At 36.5% G+C, this 21,054-nt stretch overlaps 1 protein-coding gene across 2 annotated transcripts; it reads right to left on the bottom strand.

Annotated features, from left to right (window-relative positions):
- Nucleotides 1-391: 391 nt before the first annotated feature.
- Nucleotides 392-18,825, bottom strand: LOC131930362 (box C/D snoRNA protein 1-like). Of its 2 annotated transcripts, none has more exons than XM_059286828.1 (9): nucleotides 18,666-18,825; nucleotides 12,220-12,383; nucleotides 8,026-8,216; nucleotides 6,342-6,442; nucleotides 4,979-5,082; nucleotides 4,567-4,635; nucleotides 3,455-3,613; nucleotides 1,896-2,026; nucleotides 392-670 (listed from the first exon to the last, which is right to left on the bottom strand). In XM_059286828.1, the coding sequence occupies exons 2-9, from the start codon at nucleotides 12,318-12,320 to the stop codon at nucleotides 528-530; spliced, it is 999 nt and encodes a 332-aa protein (XP_059142811.1). In that variant the 5' UTR covers nucleotides 12,321-12,383; nucleotides 18,666-18,825; the 3' UTR covers nucleotides 392-527. The 2 variants fall into 2 exon arrangements, with proteins under 2 accessions (XP_059142811.1, XP_059142805.1); XM_059286822.1 differs by having other exon boundaries at nucleotides 18,722-18,825.
- Nucleotides 18,826-21,054: the final 2,229 nt, after the last annotated feature.

Raw genomic sequence — 21,054 nt, 5'->3', positions numbered from 1 at the left:
ACCAATAACACAAAATGTGTACTATACAAGTAAAGTGGTGACACCAATACCTGCTACACAAAATGTGTACTTTACAAGTAAAGTGGTGACACCAATACCTGCTACACAAAATGTGTACTATACAAGTAAAGTGGTGACACCAATACCTGCTACACAAAATGTGTACTATACAAGTAAAGTGGTGACACCAATAACTGCAACACAAAATGTGTACTATACAAGTAAAGTGGTGACACCAATAACACAAAATGTGTACTATAGGAGTGCAGTGGTACCAACAAGATACCTTAGATCCCAACAAAATTCTGTTGTCACTACAAACAATGTGAGCAACTACATGGTTACCATGGAAACATCCACCTTTACATAATTACTAAGCTATTACAAAGAGTCAAGAAAGAAGTGAATGTTTATTTGACCCTGACCCCCTCATGTGTGGGGGGTCGTGTGTGTGGAGAAAATATCTGAGTGTGGGTTGATGAGCTCCTGCTCTAGCTCTGCCTGCTGACCCCCTCATGTGTGGGGGGTCATGTGTGGGGGGTCGTGTGTGTGGAGAAAATATCTGAGTGTGGGTTGATGAGCTCCTGCTCTAGCTCTGCCTGGTAGTTGAGGCCTGGCAAGTTTTTCATCATGTGGACACGGTTGGACGACTCCATATAGGCCAGGTCATCTGCACATACATGATATGTGGATCAATAGACAAGCATACAAACACACAGATCATGAACACATACATGGATACGTGGATCAATAGACAAACATACAAACACACAGATCATGAACACATACATGGATACGTGGATCAATAGACAAACATACAAAAACACAGATCATGAACACATACATGGATACGTGGATCAATAGACAAGCATACAAACACACAGATCATGAACACAAACATGGATACGTGGATCAATAGACAAACATACAAACACACAGATCATGAACACATACATGGATACGTGGATCAATAGACAAACATACAAACACACAGATCATGAACACATACATGGATACGTGGATCAATAGACAAACATACAAACACACAGATCATGAACACATACATGGATACGTGGATCAATAGACAAACATACAAACACACAGATCATGAACACATACATGGATACGTGGATCAATAGACAAACATACAAACACACAGATCATGAACACAGACATGATACGTGGATCAATAGACAAGCATACAAACACACAGATCATGAACACATACATGGATACGTGGATCAATAGACAAGCATACAAACACACAGATCATGAACACAGACATGATACGTGGATCAATAGACAAGCATACAAACACACAGATCATGAACACAGACATGATACGTGGATCAATAGACAAGCATACAAACACACAGATCATGAACACATACATGGATACGTGGATCAATAGACAAACATACAAACACACAGATCATGAACACATACATGGATACGTGGATCAATAGACAAACATACAAACACACAGATCATGAACACATACATGGATACGTGGATCAATAGACAAACATACAAACACACAGATCATGAACACATACATGGATACGTGGATCAATAGACAAACAGACAAACACACAGATCATGAACACAGACATGATACGTGGATTAATAGACAGACATACAAACACACAGATCATGAACACAGACATGAAACATATATCAGTATACGCACATATGAAATATAAATATACAACAATTATCTTATTTTAGAGAAACTATGGTTGAAGTAAAAGATTAAAAAACAAAATTAGCATAGAAATTTACTAGTGATTATACCTTGAACAAATTCAGACATAAACCTGCAGTACATAACACTGACTAATTAATTCAATGATTTCAAGGATCTGTCCAATAAAGGTCAAAGTTGAATCTCTCACCTTTAGAGAAAAGCAGGAACTCAGCACATTCGCCTGTAGATGGGGGTAGGACAGCAATACTGGGGAACTCGGTCAAGCAATGACCTTTCAGGTTCCCTGCGATTGACAGGTCAGGCTTCAGCTCAAAGTACCTGGACAGGTACGAAAAAAATTGATCAGATTTGTCTTCAGATGTGAATAGATGACATGACAGGCAAAAATGGAATTTTAAAAATTAATGAATTATTAAAACCATTTTTAACATACACTAGATAGAAATTTTTTTTTTTTTTAAATATTTAAATAACTACAGACAAACATGGGTTGCTATATAATTAATTATTTGTATTTATGTATTGAATACACCTACTAAATGTGTATGATCTCACACACTTTTCTGTATAGATCATTAACTACCGTACATTGCTATATATTTTAGAGAAACATATTTTCTACCACATGCATGAAAACTTGTAATTACTTTTTTTAAAATATTTTAATTCTAAATGTTTAAATGTTTTACTTTAGTATCATATAGCAATTTTTAATTACATTTTTTTAAAAAAATTAATAAACATCAAATTAAGTCAAATCGGGTCTAAAAGCTCATGTTGTTTGAAAGAAATGGGTCTATTAGAAGTGGTGGAAATTTTGCTCAGTTTGAACCCATGGAAAAAAGTAATAATAAATAGGTAAAAAGACTAACGCACAGACAGTGGTGTAGCGAGGTCAGGTGTCACCCGGTACTGCACTTAATGATGTCACCCCCCTCCTCGTTAAATAATTATATATATATATGTGTGTGTGTGTATATATACATATGTATATATATATATATGTACATATATATGTATGTATATATCGGGCACCCGACCACTTTGCTTTATATATAAAAATATTTATATATATATAAAAGAGTATGTATATATGCATGTGTATATGTATTCATATATATTTTTTAATGTATTTTTTTTTACCTCCCCCCTCCCCATACATGGATTAACACATAAGTTATTATGATTCTCTGATTCTCAACCAAACCTTTTACCTCAGGCATATCTTGTAACGTTGAGTTAATGTAACTTCCCCCCACTCTATCATGTTTTCTCTCTCATTAGCAGGTTTACATCACTCAACCCCCCCCCCCCCCCACTGATTCCTTTAAACTGTGTTCAGATATAACACTAATGATTTTTATCTATAGTTGCTTATAAATAGGCCTACAGCTTGATGTAGCATGTTTTCTCTATCATTAGCAGGTTAACGTTATGGTGTCACCCCCCCCCATCCTCCACCCTTGTCAGGATTTGTCAAATTTGCTCTTAAAAGACTATTTAATACTCTAATTAATTACTTAATTATCCTTTTTCTGTATATATTTTGCTATTTTTTGCCTTGGTCAAATAAAAGCTTGAAAAATTGATCAGATCTGCCCCCACATATACTCAAATAATTACCTGGTTCTATTTGTATGTAGGCTGTCACCGTAAATAATTACCTGGTTCTATTGGCATGTAGGCTGTCACCGTAAATAATTACCTGGTTCTATTGGCATGTAGGCTGTCACCGTAAATAATTACCTGGTTCTATTGGCAGGTAGACCATCCACCCTCAGCAAAAACCTGGAACGTTCTAGATTTTCCTTCTTGTATTCCTCCAGAGGTTTCCTCAGCTCTGGATGCTCCACAAAGTTGACAAACTTTTTGGCCGCGTCCATCAGTGGGGTATCCTCTGGCACTCTGGCGACAGACAGATGGCAGGCATCTTTTGTATGACTGGCCCACAACAGACAGTAACAGACAAATGGCAGGCATCTTTTTTATGACTGGCCCACAACAGACAGTAACAGACAAATGGCAGGCATCTTTTTTATGACTGGCCCACAACAGACAGTAACAGACAAATGGCAGACATCTTTTTTATGACTGGCCCACAACAGACAGTAACAGACAAATGGCAGACATCTTTTTTATGACTGGCCCACAACAGACAGTAACAGATGGCAGACATCTTTTTTATGACTGGCCCACAACATACAGTAACAGACAAATGGCAGACATCTTTTTTATGACTGGCCCACAACAGACAGTAACAGACAAATGGCAGACATCTTTTTTATGACTGGCCCACAACAGACAGTAACAGACAAATGGCAGACATCTTTTTTATGACTGGCCCACAACAGACAGTAACAGACAAATGGCAGGCATCTTTTTTATGACTGGCCCACAACAGACAGTAACAGATGGCAGGCATCTTTTTTATGACTGGCCCACAACAGACAGATGGCAGACATCTTTTTTATGACTGGCCCACAACAGACAGTAACAGACAAATGGCAGGCATCTTTTTTATGACTGGCCCACAACAGACAGTAACAAGTCTAGATTAGACAGTTACATGTGCCCAAAGTCTAGATTAGACAGTTACATGTGCCCAAAGAATAGATTAGACAGTTACATGTGCCCAAAGTCTAGATTAGACAAGTTACATGTGGTCACTAGATTAGAGAATTACATGTGCCAAAAGTCTAGATTAGACAGTTACATGTGCCCAAAGTCTAGATTAGACAGTTACATGTGCCCAAAGTCTAGATTAGACAGCTACATGGCCAATTGTGTCAATTCTCAAACTAAGTTTAACTAACCAGTCTAAAATAATGGTATTCTGCATTAAATGACCACTGACTTACTTTTCATCCTTGACCAAAGTTTTTGATGCTACAAAGTTCCATTCTATATGCCACACAATTTTGTCTGTTCTGGTAACAAAAAAAGGACATAAAATCACAGATTAATGTGTTTCGCTGCTATAATTTGTTTTTGAAGATGTCAGTATAATGGGGATGAAATTACTAGATTGTGATGGCCAAATGAATAACAGAACAGGCCAATCTAAATTTTGAAGAAAGGATATAGAACATTAGGATTTAACAGATATAAAGCTTTAAACAAACTCACTCATGGAGCTTTAAAAAGCTTTTTTGTCATGGAATATTTATGACCCCACACGTTACATATCTACCTAGAGGCGACTGACTCCAAACATCTACCTAGTGGCGACTGACTCCAAACATCTACCTAGTGGTGACTGACTCCACTTACTTGATTGTGTAGAAGCTGGTGTTGGTCTTGTGTTTGGACAACATGGGTGCCACCATATGAACTTTGACCCCTCGTTTGTATGCAGCTGTCATCAGCAGTTTACACTGTGGGCAGCAGTTTAAAATGTTACAATTAGTGGGCAGCAGTTTAAAATCATACATTCAGTGGGCAGCAGTTTAAAAGGTTACATTCAGTGGTCAGCATTTTAAAATCATACATTCAGTGGGCAGCAGTTTAAAATGTTACATTCAGTGGGCAGCAGTTTAAAATGTTACAATTAGTGGGCAGCAGTTTAAAATGTTACATTCAGTGGGCAGCAATTTAAAATCATACATTCAGTGGGCAGCAGTTTAAAATCATACATTCAGTGGGCAGCAATTTAAAATCATACATTCAGTGGGCAGCAGTTCAAAATCATACATTCAGTGGGCAGCAGTTTAAATGGTTACATTCAGTGGGCAGCAGTTTAAAAGGTTACATTCAGTGGGCAGCAGTATAAAAGGTTACATTCAGTGGGCAGCAGTTTAAAATGTTACAATTAGTGGGCAGCAGTTTAAAATCATACATTTAGTGGGCAGCAATTTAAAAGGTTATGTTTAAAATCTTGCAATTAGTGGGCAGAAGTTTAAAATGTTACAATTAGTGGGCAGAAGTTTAAAATGTTACAATTAGTCGGCAGCATTTTAAAATCTTGCAATTAGTGGGCAGAAGTTGAAAATGTTATATTTAGTGGACCAGCAGTTTAAATTTGTTTTCAGAGACAAAAGGTAAACAAATGAACAGAAGGGTTTAGCACAACACAAAGTAAAGGCATGTAGACAACAACACAAAGTAAAGGCATGTAGACAACAACACAAAGTAAAGGCATGTAGACAACAACACAAAGTAAAGGCATGTAGACAGAAACACAAAGTAAAGGCATGTAGACAACAACACAAAGTAAAGGCATGTAGACAACAACACAAAGTAAAGGCATGTAGACAACAACACAAAGTAAAGGCATGTAGACAACAACACAAAGACATGTAGACAATAACACAAAGTAAAGGCATGTAGACAACAACACAAAGTAAAGGCATGTAGACAACAACACAAAGTAAAGGCATGTAGACAACAACACAAAGTAAAGGCATGTAGACTACAACACAAAGTAAAGGCCTGTAGACAACAACACAAAGTAATTTGTAAAGGCATGTAGACAACAACACAAAGTAAAGGCATGTAGACTACAACACAAAGTAAAGGCCTGTAGACAACAACACAAAGTAATTTGTAAAGGCATGTAGACAGCAACACAAAATAAAGACATGTAGACAACAACACAAAGCCATGGTGTAACAAACAGGACAAGAAATGGCTTTACTCTTTTGTTTGGGTACGGAGATCCATAATGTTTGTAGCGATGTTCAGCTGGCATTTTGTTGCTGTACAACTTACGGCTGGCGTCCTCAAGGAATCTGTAATCTGGTGGATATAGACACAATTTTAGTCTGTTGGATATAGACACAATTTTAGTCTGTTGGATATAGACACAATTTTAGTCTGTTGGATATAGACACAATTTTAGTCTGGTGGATATAGACACAATTTTAGTCTGGTGGACATAGACACAATTTTAGTCTGTTTGATATAGACACAATTTTAGTCTGTTGGATATAGACACAATTTTAGTCTGTTGGATATAGACACAATTTAAGTCTGTTGGATATAGACACAATTTCAGTCTGTTGTATATAGACACAATTTTAGTCTGTTGGATATAGACACAATTTTAGTCTGTTGGATATAGACACAATTTTAGTCTGTTGGATATAGACACAATTTTAGTCTGGTGGACATAGACACAATTTTAGTCTGTTGGATATAGACACAATTTTAGTCTGTTGGATATAGACACAATTTTAGTCTGGTGGACATAGACACAATTTTAGTCTGTTGGATATAGACACAATTTTAGTCTGTTGGATATAGACACAATTTTAGTCTGTTGGATATAGACACAATTTTAGTCTGTTGGATATAGACACAATTTTAGTCTGTTGGATATAGACACAATTTTAGTCTGTTGGATATAGACACAATTTTAGTCTGTTGGATATAGACACAATTTTAGTCTGTAGGATATAGACACAATTTTAGTCTGTTGGATATAGACACAATTTTAGTCTGTTGGATATAGACACAATTTTAGTCTGTTGGATATAGACACAATTTTAGTCTGTTGGATATAGACACAATTTTAGTCTGTTGGATATAGACACAATTTTAGTCTGTTGGATATAGACACAATTTTAGTCTGTTGGATATAGACACAATTTTAGTCTGTTGGATATAGACACAATTTTAGTCTGTTGTATCTAGTACAAATCAATATTAAATCAGTAATAGAAAGTTTATCATTTAATGTGTTAAGATAAAAGTCATGATTGAACATGTTTCTCAGGTAAAAAAAAAGTTACCATTTAACATGTGACCATCTGAGTACTGGGACATGTCAACAAAAGTTACCATTTAACATGTGACCATCTGAGTACTGGGACATGTCAATAAAAGTTACCATTTAACATGTGACCATCTGAGTACTGGGACATGTCAACAAAAGTTACCATTTAACATGTGACCACCTGAGTACTGGGATATGTCAACAAAAGTTACCATTTAACATGTGACCATCTGAGTACTGGGACATGTCAACAAAAGTTACCATTTAACATGTGACCATCTGAGTACTGGGACATGTCAACAAAAGTTACCATTTAACATGTGACCATCTGAGTACTGGGACATGTCAACAAAAGTTACCATTTAACATGTGACCATCTGAGTACTGGGACATGTCAACAAAAGTTACCATTTAACATGTGACCATCTGAGTACTGGGACATGTCAACAAAAGTTACCATTTAACATGTGACCATCTGAGTACTGGGACATGTCAACAAAAGTTACCATTTAACATGTGACCATCGGAGTACTGGGACATGTCAACAAAAGTTACCATTTAACATGTGACCATCTGAGTACTGGGACATGTCAACAAAAGTTACCATTTAACATGTGACCATCGGAGTACTGGGACATGTCAACAAAGGCTGCCTTGTTTCTCTCCCCTGAACAGCCCAGCTGTGTCTTGTGCTGTTTGACACAGGACAGCGAGCAGGTCCTCAGCTCACAGCCAGGGCAGGTGTACTTGGCTGCAACCACCTGACACATCTCACACCTGGTGACTGGCTTAGTGCTGTGGATAGTGGGAATACTGGTTTAACTAGGGTTTATACAGTTTGGTTATAACCATGGTTTATACAGTCTAGTTATACCATGGTTTATACAGTCTAGTTATACCATGGTTTATACAGTTTGGTTATAACCATGGTGTGAGGGTGCGAAGGGATCTTTGTTTGAGGTTCTTCTTGTTGCACCAGTTGTGAGGGTGGGGATTTTTACGATGCGAAACGAATGAATCCAATAACACCCAGTTTAAGTTCCAAATACAAAGTTCTTTATTAAAATTATAAATCAATGTCCTATCTAAATGTCCTGTTAAATAATATCTATTACCACTACTATTACTAACTCTACTAACACGCCCTTCCATGACCAATCCTACCACTAACTACCGTTCTCCAGCTCTACATATTACGACCGTCTCTGACCGCTACCTAACAACTCCTGGCCTATCACTCTACTGACCCATGCCTCAGTGGTCAGCTGACCGTCCCACGTGACCGGTCAGTCCTGTGCGCCCATTGGCCTCTCTAACCAACCAACTAGGCCTATAGTCTGTTTCTGCTAAACTATATCTGCTAAACATGTCTGACGTAATCTTGCGTCATCACACATGGTTTATACAGTCAGGTTATAATTATTGTTTATACAGTCTGTTTATAACCATGGTTTATACAGTCTAGTTATACCATGGTTTATACAGTTTGGTTATAACCATGGTTTATACAGTCTGGTTATAACCATGGTTTATACAGTTTGGTTATAACCATGGTTTATACAGTCTGGTTATAACCATGGTTTATACAGTCTGGTTATAATTATTGTTTATACAGTCTGGTTATAACCATGGTTTATACAGTTTGGTTATAATTATTGTTTATACAGTAAAATTATATATAACAATTGGTTATAAAGTCTGATTATAGAGTAAAAATACAGTATAAATATGCTAACAAACTAATAGAGTACTGTGGAGAGTACAATGTGCTGTTTCTATACAATCACTCACAATGTTGTGTGTACCTTTACAATCTCTCACAATGTTGTGTGTACCTTTACACAATCTCTCACAATGGTGTGTGTACCTTTACAATCTCTCACAATGTTGTGTGTACCTTTACAATCTCTCACAATGTTGTGTGTACCTTTACAATCTCTCACAATGTTGTGTGTACCTTTACAATCTCTCACAATGTTGTGTGTACCTTTACAATCTCTCACAATGTTGTGTGTACCTTTACAACCTCTCACAATGGTGTGTGTACCTTTACAATCTCTCACAATGGTGTGTGTACCTTTACAATCTCTCACAATGTTGTGTGTACCTTTACAATCTCTCACAATGTTGTGTGTACCTTTACAATCTCTCACACTGTTGTGTGTACCTTTACAATCTCTCACAATGTTGTGTGTACCTTTACAATCTCTCACAATGTTGTGTGTACCTTTACAACCTCTCACAATGGTGTGTGTACCTTTACAATCTCTCACAATGGTGTGTGTACCTTTACAATCTCTCACAATGTTGTGTGTACCTTTACAATCTCTCACAATGTTGTGTGTACCTTTACAATCTCTCACACTGTTGTGTGTACCTTTACAATCTCTCACACTGTTGTGTGTACCTTTACAATCTCTCACAATGTTGTGTGTACCTTTACAATCTCTCACAATGTTGTGTGTACCTTTACAATCTCTCACAATGGTGTGTGTACCTTTACAATCTCTCACAATGGTGTGTGTACCTTTACAATCTCTCACAATGGTGTGTGTACCTTTACAATCTCTCACAATGGTGTGTGTACATTTACAATCTCTCACAATGTTGTGTGTACCTTTACAATCTCTCACAATGTTGTGTGTACCTTTACAATCTCTCACAATGTTGTGTGTACCTTTACAATCTCTCACAATGTTGTGTGTACCTTTACAATCTCTCACAATGTTGTGTGTACCTTTACAATCTCTCACAATGGTGTGTGTACCTTTACAATCTCTCACAATGGTGTGTGTACCTTTACAATCTCTCACAATGTTGTGTGTACCTTTACAATCTCTCACAATGTTGTGTGTACCTTTACAACCTCTCACAATGTTGTGTGTACCTTTACAATCTCTCACAATGGTGTGTGTACCTTTACAATCTCTCACAATGTTGTGTGTACCTTTACAATCTCTCACAATGTTGTGTGTACCTTTACAACCTCTCACAATGTTGTGTGTACTTTTACAATCTCTCACAATGTTGTGTGTACTGTTACAATCTCTCACAATGTTGTGTGTACCTTTACAATCTCTCACAATGTTGTGTGTACCTTTACAATCTCTCACAATGTTGTGTGTACCTTTACAATCTCTCACAATGTTGTGTGTACCTTTACAACCTCTCACAATGTTGTGTGTACCTTTACAATCTCTCACAATGTTGTGTGTACCTTTACAATCTCTCACAATGTTGTGTGTACCTTTACAATCTCTCACAATGTTGTGTGTACCTTTACAATCTCTCACAATGTTGTGTGTACCTTTACAATCTCTCACAATGTTGTGTGTACCTTTAAAGTCTCTCACAATGGTGTGTGTACCTTTACAATCTCTCACAATGGTGTGTGTACCTTTACAATCTCTCACAATGGTGTGTGTACCTTTACAATCTCTCACAATGTTGTGTGTACCTTTACAATCTCTCACAATGTTGTGTGTACCTTTAAAGTCTCTCACAATGGTGTGTGTACCTTTACAATCTCTCACAATGGTGTGTGTACCTTTACAATCTCTCACAATGTTGTGTGTACCTTTACAATCTCTCACAATGGTGTGTGTACATTTACAATCTCTCACAATGTTGTGTGTACCTTTACAATCTCTCACAATGTTGTGTGTACCTTTACAATCTCTCACAATGATGTGTGTACCTTTACAATCTCTCACAATGTTGTGTGTATTTTTTACAATCTCTCACAATGTTGTGTGTACCTTTACAATCTCTCACAATGTTGTGTGTACCTTTACAATCTCTCACAATGGTGTGTGTACCTTTACAATCTCTCACAATGATGTGTGTACCTTTACAATCTCTCACAATGTTGTGTGTACCTTTACAATCTCTCACAATGTTGTGTGTACCTTTACAACCTCTCGCAATGTTGTGTGTACCTTTACAATCTCTCACAATGTTGTGTGTACCTTTACAACCTCTCACAATGGTGTGTGTACCTTTACAATCTCTCACAATGTTGTGTGTACCTTTACAATCTCTCACAATGCTGTGTGTACCTTTACAATCTCTCACAATGTTGTGTGTACCTTTACAATCTCTCACAATGTTGTGTGTACCTTTAAAGTCTCTCACAATGTTGTGTGTACCTTTACAACCTCTCACAATGGTGTGTTTCCTTTACAATCTCTCACAATGTTGTGTGTACCTTTACAATCTCTCACAATGGTGTGTGTACATTTACAATCTCTCACAATGTTGTGTGTACCTTTACAATCTCTCACAATGTTGTGTGTACCTTTACAATCTCTCACAATGATGTGTGTACCTTTACAATCTCTCACAATGTTGTGTGTATTTTTTACAATCTCTCACAATGTTGTGTGTACCTTTACAATCTCTCACAATGTTGTGTGTACCTTTACAATCTCTCACAATGGTGTGTGTACCTTTACAATCTCTCACAATGATGTGTGTACCTTTACAATCTCTCACAATGTTGTGTGTACCTTTACAATCTCTCACAATGCTGTGTGTACCTTTACAATCTCTCACAATGTTGTGTGTACCTTTACAATCTCTCACAATGTTGTGTGTACCTTTACAACCTCTCACAAGACACATGATTCAGCTTGACTTTAACAACCAAAATTTCCTGTCAACATTACCAACAGTGTTTCTAAGCAGTAACCTCTCTAGTGATTCTCTTGAACTCTCGTAGAAAACATATCTATGTGTGATCTCACCTTAGATATGTTAACTAAATACAAGCACACACAATGTGTCTTTTGTTCCATACCTTCTAGATTGTTCCATGTCAGCACCATGGCAACCAGTAACTGATGTGTCTGGAATAGTTTCTCCACATCCATCAGCTGTCTGGCTGGATAACATGTCCATACAAGCAGTGGCAGCAGAACCTACAAGAATCTACAATCTCAGGCAGGACAGGTTGTCAGGGACCTGTCAGATGTAAGGGATAATGTCTTGAGAGGAGGGACTGGCAGGTTTTTTTGTCAGTCATGTCATTCCTCACTGTGTCCAACAACTTTGTCATTGTTTGCTAAGGTGCGTCACTGATGTGATTTGAAGAATGTGTGACGCTACCATAGCACTCTCGCTCAAGTCAGTACAGCATCCTGTGCTGGGTTTCATAGCACTCTCACTGTGCTGGGTTTCATAGCACTCTCACTGTGCTGGGTTTCATAGCACTCTCACTGTGCTGGGTTTCATAGCACTCTCACTGTGCTGGGTTTCATAGCACTCTCACTGTGCTGGGTTTCATAGCACTCTCACTGTGCTGGGTTTCATAGCACTCTCACTGTGCTGGGTTTCATAGCACTCTCACTGTGCTGGGTTTCATAGCACTCTCTCTGTGCTGGGTTTCATAGCACTCTCACTGTGCTGGGTTTCATAGCACTCTCACTGTGCTGGGTTTCATAGCACTCTCACTGTGCTGGGTTTCATAGCACTCTCACTGTGCTGGGTTTCATAGCACTCTCGCTGTGCTGGGTTTCATAGCACTCTCACTGTGCTGGGTTTCATAGCACTCTCACTGTGCTGGGTTTCATAGCACTCTCACTGTGCTGGGTTTCATAGCACTCTCACTGTGCTGGGTTTCATAGCACTCTCACTGTGCTGGGTTTCATAGCACTCTCACTGTGCTGGGTTTCATAGCACTCTCACTGTGCTGGGTTTCATAGCACTCTCACTGTGCTGGGTTTGTTTCTTGTTAGCCCTTAGCTTAGATTGCTGCCTCTTGTTTATTAAGTGGTAGAGGACTAAAACTAATGATTGTCTGGTAATCAGGTCATTTTAGTAATTGAATTAGCCAGGGCAGAGTATATTTGAATTAGTAAATTCAGAGTAAATACTATTTGGACCTAAAATTTAGTTTATCTTGCATGAATAAGAAAATTAAATTCTCTTAATATTGGTGCATTTCAAGTCAACTTAATTCTAAACCAAGCATAAATCACAATAATGACTATTTTTAAAACAACAACTTAAAGACATATTTTCACAAAACTTGGTGAAAATCTAGGGTAAGGATGGAAAGGCTATAGGTTTTTTAAGAGGATATGCACAGAAAAAAAATCACCAAAATTTTTGCACTTTTGAATTCTTTGTCCATTTTTGTATTAAGAAAATAATATCATTTTTTAAAATGTGATCAGTATGTTAAGCGATATATGGAGAACTTAAAGATACAGACTTTTGTTGAAAATAATATGGTGGATGTTATAAATGTATAAACTAAATTTTATTTAAAGAAGGAAAATAAAAATAAAGGCATATTCGAACTATTTCATTCAAATTTGATTTCGATCTACTCTACTAACCAAGAAGTATGCTATGAAATGTATACAATTTTGACGATGGCTTCATAATCATTAGTATGTTTATCCAAGTCAACCGCATAGTAAAAGCGAAACTGGTCGCCATTTTAGTAAGCCTATGGGACGTGAGATAGCATGAAAACAAACATACCCAGAAGCCTCCTAAATTCTATTTTAATGAAGGTCACAGGTCAAGTATTTTTTCCTTCAGTCAAGTTCAATGGAGGGTGCCACAGGCTGACCTGACTTTGGCATTTTTTTCAGTAGGCCTAACAATATTATTAATAATGACTGCACATAAAGTTAAAATATGCTAAAAAGTTGGCTTAGTTTACTAAATGGCTAGCAAAAGTATTAGACATTAGGGCACCATTTGGCCTATTTTTATTGATAGTTTGAAAATGATACTCAATGATAGTGATAGGCATAATGTTTTGGAAGTGGCTATTCGGACCCGGAGTCGGAACCAATCTAAGCTCTCGTTTTTGCGAGACGTAATGTGTATTGAACTAAGTTTAATGTTCTATCTTGATAGCTGAGTTATTTGCCTAGGTGTCATTTTTTTTTAATTTTTTAACAGTTTATATTTTTTATTCTAAATTTAGGTTTTTAAACACGCCAATTATAAACATCGTTGCTCCATTGATCGCCAGCTCACGTTTTCTCGTCAGCGTAAAAAAATACCGAGACAGTCTATCTAGGGTCACTGTGAGCAGAACCAGCGTTAGGAATACGCGGGGCCTAGGGCCAATCTTCTGCGCGGGACTTCCTTTTTTCCATTATATAAAAAGCCTATATATATACATATATATATATATATATATATATATATATATATATATATATATATATATATATATATATATAAGCCTATTGTATATAATATACATGCACACATATTAACACATAAATATTTTGGAGTATAAACTAATACCAAACGTATCACTTTAATAACAGATGTTTATCACTCCCACGTTTTAACCCAATGTTCTTAGTCGTCCGTCCCCCCGCCCCAACCCAGCAAGAGAGAAAAAAGGATTTGGGGTCATTGTAAGTTCAAATGTTATATATTGCTTCTATTAAAGCGTACTACAATGCATTTGAGATAGTGTTGAAGAAAACTGGTCCGGGACTATAGCCTATAATGAGCTATTTTATACAATTATTATTATTATTATTATTATTGTATTTGGACTGATAGGCCTATGAAATCAAATTACGTTTAACAGAAGAAAAAATAAAACATTTTACATGCGCGCTCAACATTCGCTCGGCCAGAGAAGTTCATACCATAGGCCATATATTATTATAGACCTAATGACTCCCGCTCGACATAACATTTGTCAGGAGGAATGATATCAATCATGTATTCAAAGCAAGATCTCAATATATCATTTCGAATTACAAGGAAAAAATCACAACAACAGAAAAGATATATTCTGCATCTTAAAAGAATTATTATAACTAAATCTTAACAACTTTATTGGGTGCCAATAACGGCTATTGGGACCCGGGTCCGAATAATACATGCATGCTAATTTTTAGTGTTTTGCTAACTCGGAGGCATGGCCGGTTGCTAACAACAATATGGCATACAGACCGGATGCATGAGCACCGACGATTTTTCGTCTTAGTTCCAGTGACCTTCTTAGAATTACTGTTTAAAATGTTTACCACAAGCAAAATTCGCGGGGTTTTCGCTTTATAAAAACAAACCATAGGTGGCAGGGCTAGATACGCCAGAAAAGCATTTTAAAATTTTGTTTGGAGAATGGTGGCTAAATTCAAAAGTTGGTTTCATTAAAATTAATAGAACTTAATTTGTAATGTAAAAAAAAAAAAACATTTAATAAATAATAATAATAATTTAATAAATAAAACATTCTAAAGTTCCCCATCCAAACCTGACGGTCTATGAGGAAAGTGAAGTAAAAATGAGCGAGAATGTATTAATTTTATCAGTCTATGAAAAAAGAAATCAAATATTGTGAGCTGTTTTTTATATAAGGCCGGTGTCCATATCACAACCAATTTATTTTTATATTTTAAAAACCACAATGACTGCTATTTAGCTCAATTAAAAAGTTGAACCAATTCGTGGTTTGCCGTGGCTTCAGACGAAAGTTGAGTTGTCATGGAGAGGTGTGTCGTGTCATGGCAGTGAGTGACAATGTCACAATATTTATTAAATTAAGTAGGCCTAATTTAGTTAAAAATGAACTAAAAACTTCAAAATTAGTGCCTAATGGATTAAATATATAATTATATGGATGTCGTTTGTATTCAGTGGTCATGTGTAAATTGAAAATTGCGTACATTTTAGATTTAGTGAGAAAATCTACTTAACTAGATTCTAGATCTAGGCCCTAGAATATTCTAGATTTAGATTCTAGATCTAATTAGTAAATAGGCCTACTAGTCTAATTTCAACAATTTTTATTAAAAAATCATTTTGAAATTTTTATCAAAATGCCTTAAATTTAAAATCTAGATTCTAGATTATCATTTAAAGACATTTATCTAGATCTAGAATAATCTAGATCTGGGTAAAACTCCATTTTAGCGTATTTTATTTCTCCGCTGCTTGTTTACCTCCAGTTGAGCGTATTTTATTATAACAACCGAAACAATTAAAACACACCAAAACACGATTCATTTATTTGTATTGTATTTTTGTTTTAACAAATTAATAAAAATGAATAAAAAAAACAAAGAGACTGACTTTGTTTAAGATTTTGATAATTTAGTTTTGTTAAAACTTGAGAAAAATCCGAACTTAGAATATTGAATGTGCAATGTTCGTGTGTCCGAATTTTCATGGCAATGGGTGAAGTACGTAAACGTAACTCACAATTGCAAGGCGGTTAAGTTTGTATTGTTACAAGTATCTCCCAGGCATGATACTATAAATAAACATTAATGAACTTACAATGACCCCAAAACTGAGGCCAACACAATTTCAAATAGCAATTGCCCAAGCTATGACGTATGCTGATAATTCAAGTCAATGTGAACTCACGGTGAACCCGCGACCCTGTTAGGATTTTTCTCCCGCTGACGATTACACGAATAATAATAATTGGAACAGTTCTAGGCCCTAATACCTAATGCTTTTTATGTTTTTTTTACCTTTTCTAATTAAAAATCACATTCATTAAAAAAATAAGTAGATGTAGTGTTTTCCTGACGTTTTTGTGTGTTTTGGTTGTGTTTATAATAATACGCTCAACTGGAGGTGAACGTGAAGCGGGGAATAAAATACGCTAAAATGGAGTTTTACCCTAGATCTAGATCTGGATTCTAGACTCTTCTAGAGGGTGTGAGGAAATTGCGAGACGCGAAAAGCGAAGCGGGAAAATGCGAGAAGGGCGCGAAAACGGTCGGTCACGTGACTTTTTGTCTCGCATTTTACCACAACCCAATACTTACGCTGGGTGGTGTTGAAATGCGAAGATTTCTGCGAAAAATTTACCGCACCCGATTTTCAGTGGTATTTGGTCCAGACTTCAAAGACGTTTTGTTTACATTGTTAAAACTTCCAATTTTTCCGTCGCTAGACATACTGATGATGTGTCGACTTAGAATACCACCTTGTTCGAAACCGACGGAAATACCGCAGACGATAGATCAACTTCTGTCTTTTGTGTGGAACGCAGAGGCCGTCTGATTTACCGTCTTTGAAGATCACCGTGCCCGGATCCGCTGCCGCCGCAAACATATTTTCTATTGTTGCATAGAAATTTTGTATTATAGCCTTCTACGCTTTTTTCCTAGCTTTTTTTGCCATATAAATATAAGCACAAGGAAATGCCTACATCATTTGGATACAAGTATTCCGGAGGTAAGAACTACTTACTGTGTGTTTTCTCTTCCAATGTTCCTTTACTTTACACTAATTTATATTAGATTTTATATCACGGTGGTGACTTTTCCGAATTTTACCATAAATGTTATATTATTATTTATTAATTAATTGTAAATATATATAAAAATGTATTATTTATTATTTCCATAAACAAGTCAGAAAAAATAACCTCAAATTAAGTATGCGATTACTGCCCTATGTGAAGGTGAGGACTAGATTAACCCTCCCTTATGTGTTGCTTATTCCTAAGTTTTTATGAACTCTCAGTGCCCCCAGTTTTTTTCTCTTACTTGCTGTTTGGGGGGGGGGGGGGGGGGGGGGGGGGGGGAATAAAAGTGACGTCACCGATATTATCAGTTGCTCGTTCTATGTCGTAAGCTATGGGCCTACTTCAAATATTTTTTAAACCAATTTGAATTTATCTGAATTTTTTGGTTTTCGTGGTGGTGTTATTTGGGGTCTTCCATTAATGACGTCACACTCGTATGGGGGGAGAGAGGAGGGGGTCTGTAATTTTATGACGATGTGTGAAGAGGGGAAGGAGGGGGGTTAGACGTTGTGAAGTCACACTAAAAAAAAGAAATGTTGGAAAAAGAATTTTAGACGTTTTTTTCGCGTTTTAGAAAACTGTTTTAATAAATTATAATATAAATTGATTAAAATACTCTATTTTGACCGAAATTAGACAAGATTTTTGGGATCGATCTATCTTCTTAGTATCTATCTATCTATATAATAAATTCTAGATAAAAATTAACAACATACAACACTCGTGTTAAAGGGTATGGCTAGCCGCTAAATGCTTGTTTATTTTAAAACATGAAGAAAAACTTTTTTTTTTCGCAAAAGGTGTCTCGCTATTTACCCTTGATTCCGCAGGTATGTCTCGCATTATCTTCTCGCATTTTCCCGCCTCGCCATTTCGCTTTTCGCGTCTCGCAATTTCCAAACACCCACTCTACTGACTCTAGGCCCTAAAAGTAAATTCTAAAATAAATTAATAACTTAATAATATTAGGGCCTAATAGGCCTATTTACTACCTAGATAGATCTAGATCTGTTTATTTAATAGATGGAACCACTATTTAACGGCTTACTGTCTGTTGATTCTTCTAGCAAAGCTATGAAACTTAAACGTTCATCAGCCTCATGCTTTGTAATTGTTTGTTGATAGAGAAAACACAACAGAGTAGCCTCCCATTCTATAAATGGGGGAAAAAACCAAGAAATAAAAAACATTCGCTTTTTTACAAAATTTGCAAAATGTTAAATAAATCAGTCTTGAATTCTACTCAACGGGTGATTTGATGTAACAACATAATTAAGTATTAATTAGATCTATATTAGAACATATCTTTTTAAAATGTGTTTATAATAACAAATTTTAAAATGTTCTAAAAACAAGAAATTATAAGCGTCTATGTAAATCTACATTTTCTTTTTCATAGTCAAAGGCGGAACTTGATGGATAAAAATTCTAAATTTTGCCCATGATGTAGATCAGGGGTCTCCAAACTTTTCAGTCCGAGGGCCGCATTAACTATCAAATTTCAGTTCGGGGGCCAGTTTCTTCCAGGCATGTCTTTGATTTTCCTCGGCAAAGTTCCTCAGTCATCACCAACAAACTGTTTTTCCGTGGACAAAAACATCTCCGCGGGCCGGATGAGAGGACATCGCGGGCCGCATCCGGCCCGCGGGCCGTAGTTTGGAGACCCCTGATGTAGATGTATAGGTACACAAGAAAGTCCTAAAATTATATAGTAATATAGATTCTATATTCCTGTAAAACAAGATGATCTAGCTGTTTTACAAGCTTTTATTTAACTTGCTTTCTCTGTCTTCAGTCTGTCGTCAGTCTGTCTAGAAAGTGGCGGATAAAGGGGTGGGGGGGAGGAGCTGAGGAGACTTCAGTCAGGGACCCCTAATTTTCACTTACGAACCATAGTAAATTACACTTTACTACTTAGTGGTTGTTTGTTTTTTTGCTATAAAAATCAATGTTTTAATGCGTAAATCACATTTTGTTTTCATTTTTTTTTCAAAATAACAAACAAAGTTATACCACAAACAGCAGCGGAATTCAGACCAAAAAAATTAGGGCTTTTTAAAAATAGTAAGATAGGAATTTGAAAGTCATTTAGTCAGATAACGCCATATTGTGTAGTAAGGGACTAATGGACAAAATAAAACACAAATGTTACGCATAGGGTCTACACTGTTTATATTAAATCGCACTCGCAAGCATTCATACCACGTTTTTGTAAGATAAGAATTGTGTTTTAACTGTTTTTTATTGGAAATGACAGGTCGGATAGTAGCGATGTTGTATGTACAAGTTAATAATAGTTAAAACCGAATCTAGACGCCAAGTGTTAGCAACAAGGACATGGTGGGGTTTATCTCAAGAGTACCGAAAATTGAAGTCATGAGGCCTTAGCTCGTCCCCAGATTTTAGGGGCTCCCAAATTTTCACATTTTAACAATAATATACACAATTCATCGATTTTCCTTGCGATTTATGTTTTTACAATCTCAATGAATGTGTTAACGTTTAAACGATAAGCTTATTTTTTTTTTACAAACACATCATTTTGACATTTATTCTCCCATGAAAATATACATTTCTCCTTAAGACAGACACAAACGCACAAGCTGTACAGTGCTGTCATCGCTTCCCTCAGACAATGTTTATTAAAGAGAGCTGTCCTTAAAATAATAAAACGTGTGACACTGGACTAAAAAAATGCTTTTTATAGACCCCCTAATGTTTTAACATAATTTACCCGAGGGGGGGGGGGGGATATTTCAGTATATGTTCGTCGAGTGCGTCTGTACGTGCTGATCATCTTGACTCACACTAACATTCTTCAAGTTGTGATAATGTGTTTATTTTTCTGTACATTTATTCAGCTCCCCCCCTATATAGTTGCATGGAGTTTTTACACAATGCATATGTACAAAATGTCTTGGAAAATGTTATAGATCAGATAGTTCCATTTATGATAGAATTGAAATATTAAAACTGTGATATTTAGGGTACATAATTCCTAGTTTCAGTAATGTGTTTGCTGTTATTGTTTTTGCGTGTGTGTGTCGGGACGTAGTTTTAAATGTTATTCAATTAGGGCCTATTCTCCGAAAAGCCGCCAATATCCTTAAAATGGTCGTAGGTGGAGCGATCGCTCTCCTTGCTTCCCCCCCCCCCCCGGCCTTTGCGTACGCTACATGACGCCATTCACTTGTTGACCTACATTAATTAGTGTGAGATCTCTAATAAAACGGATATTCCCTATTTTGGAGCACCGCTTTGAACTAGACACTAATGGATATAGTCTAGTGTTTAGCTGTCGCTCTATTTAGATGAATGACGAAGAAAATAAAATAGCGCGAATTTTTGTGAATTACACGTAGCCTACGAAAACATTTTTAG

This window comes from Physella acuta, unplaced genomic scaffold, assembly GCF_028476545.2.
Source record: "Physella acuta isolate Inbredline_101_S28 unplaced genomic scaffold, ASM2847654v3 ptg000098l, whole genome shotgun sequence".
Lineage (NCBI taxonomy): Eukaryota > Metazoa > Mollusca > Gastropoda > Physidae > Physella > Physella acuta.
Note: the sequence above shows the minus strand (reverse complement) of the source record. Positions and strands in the feature narration are given on the sequence as shown.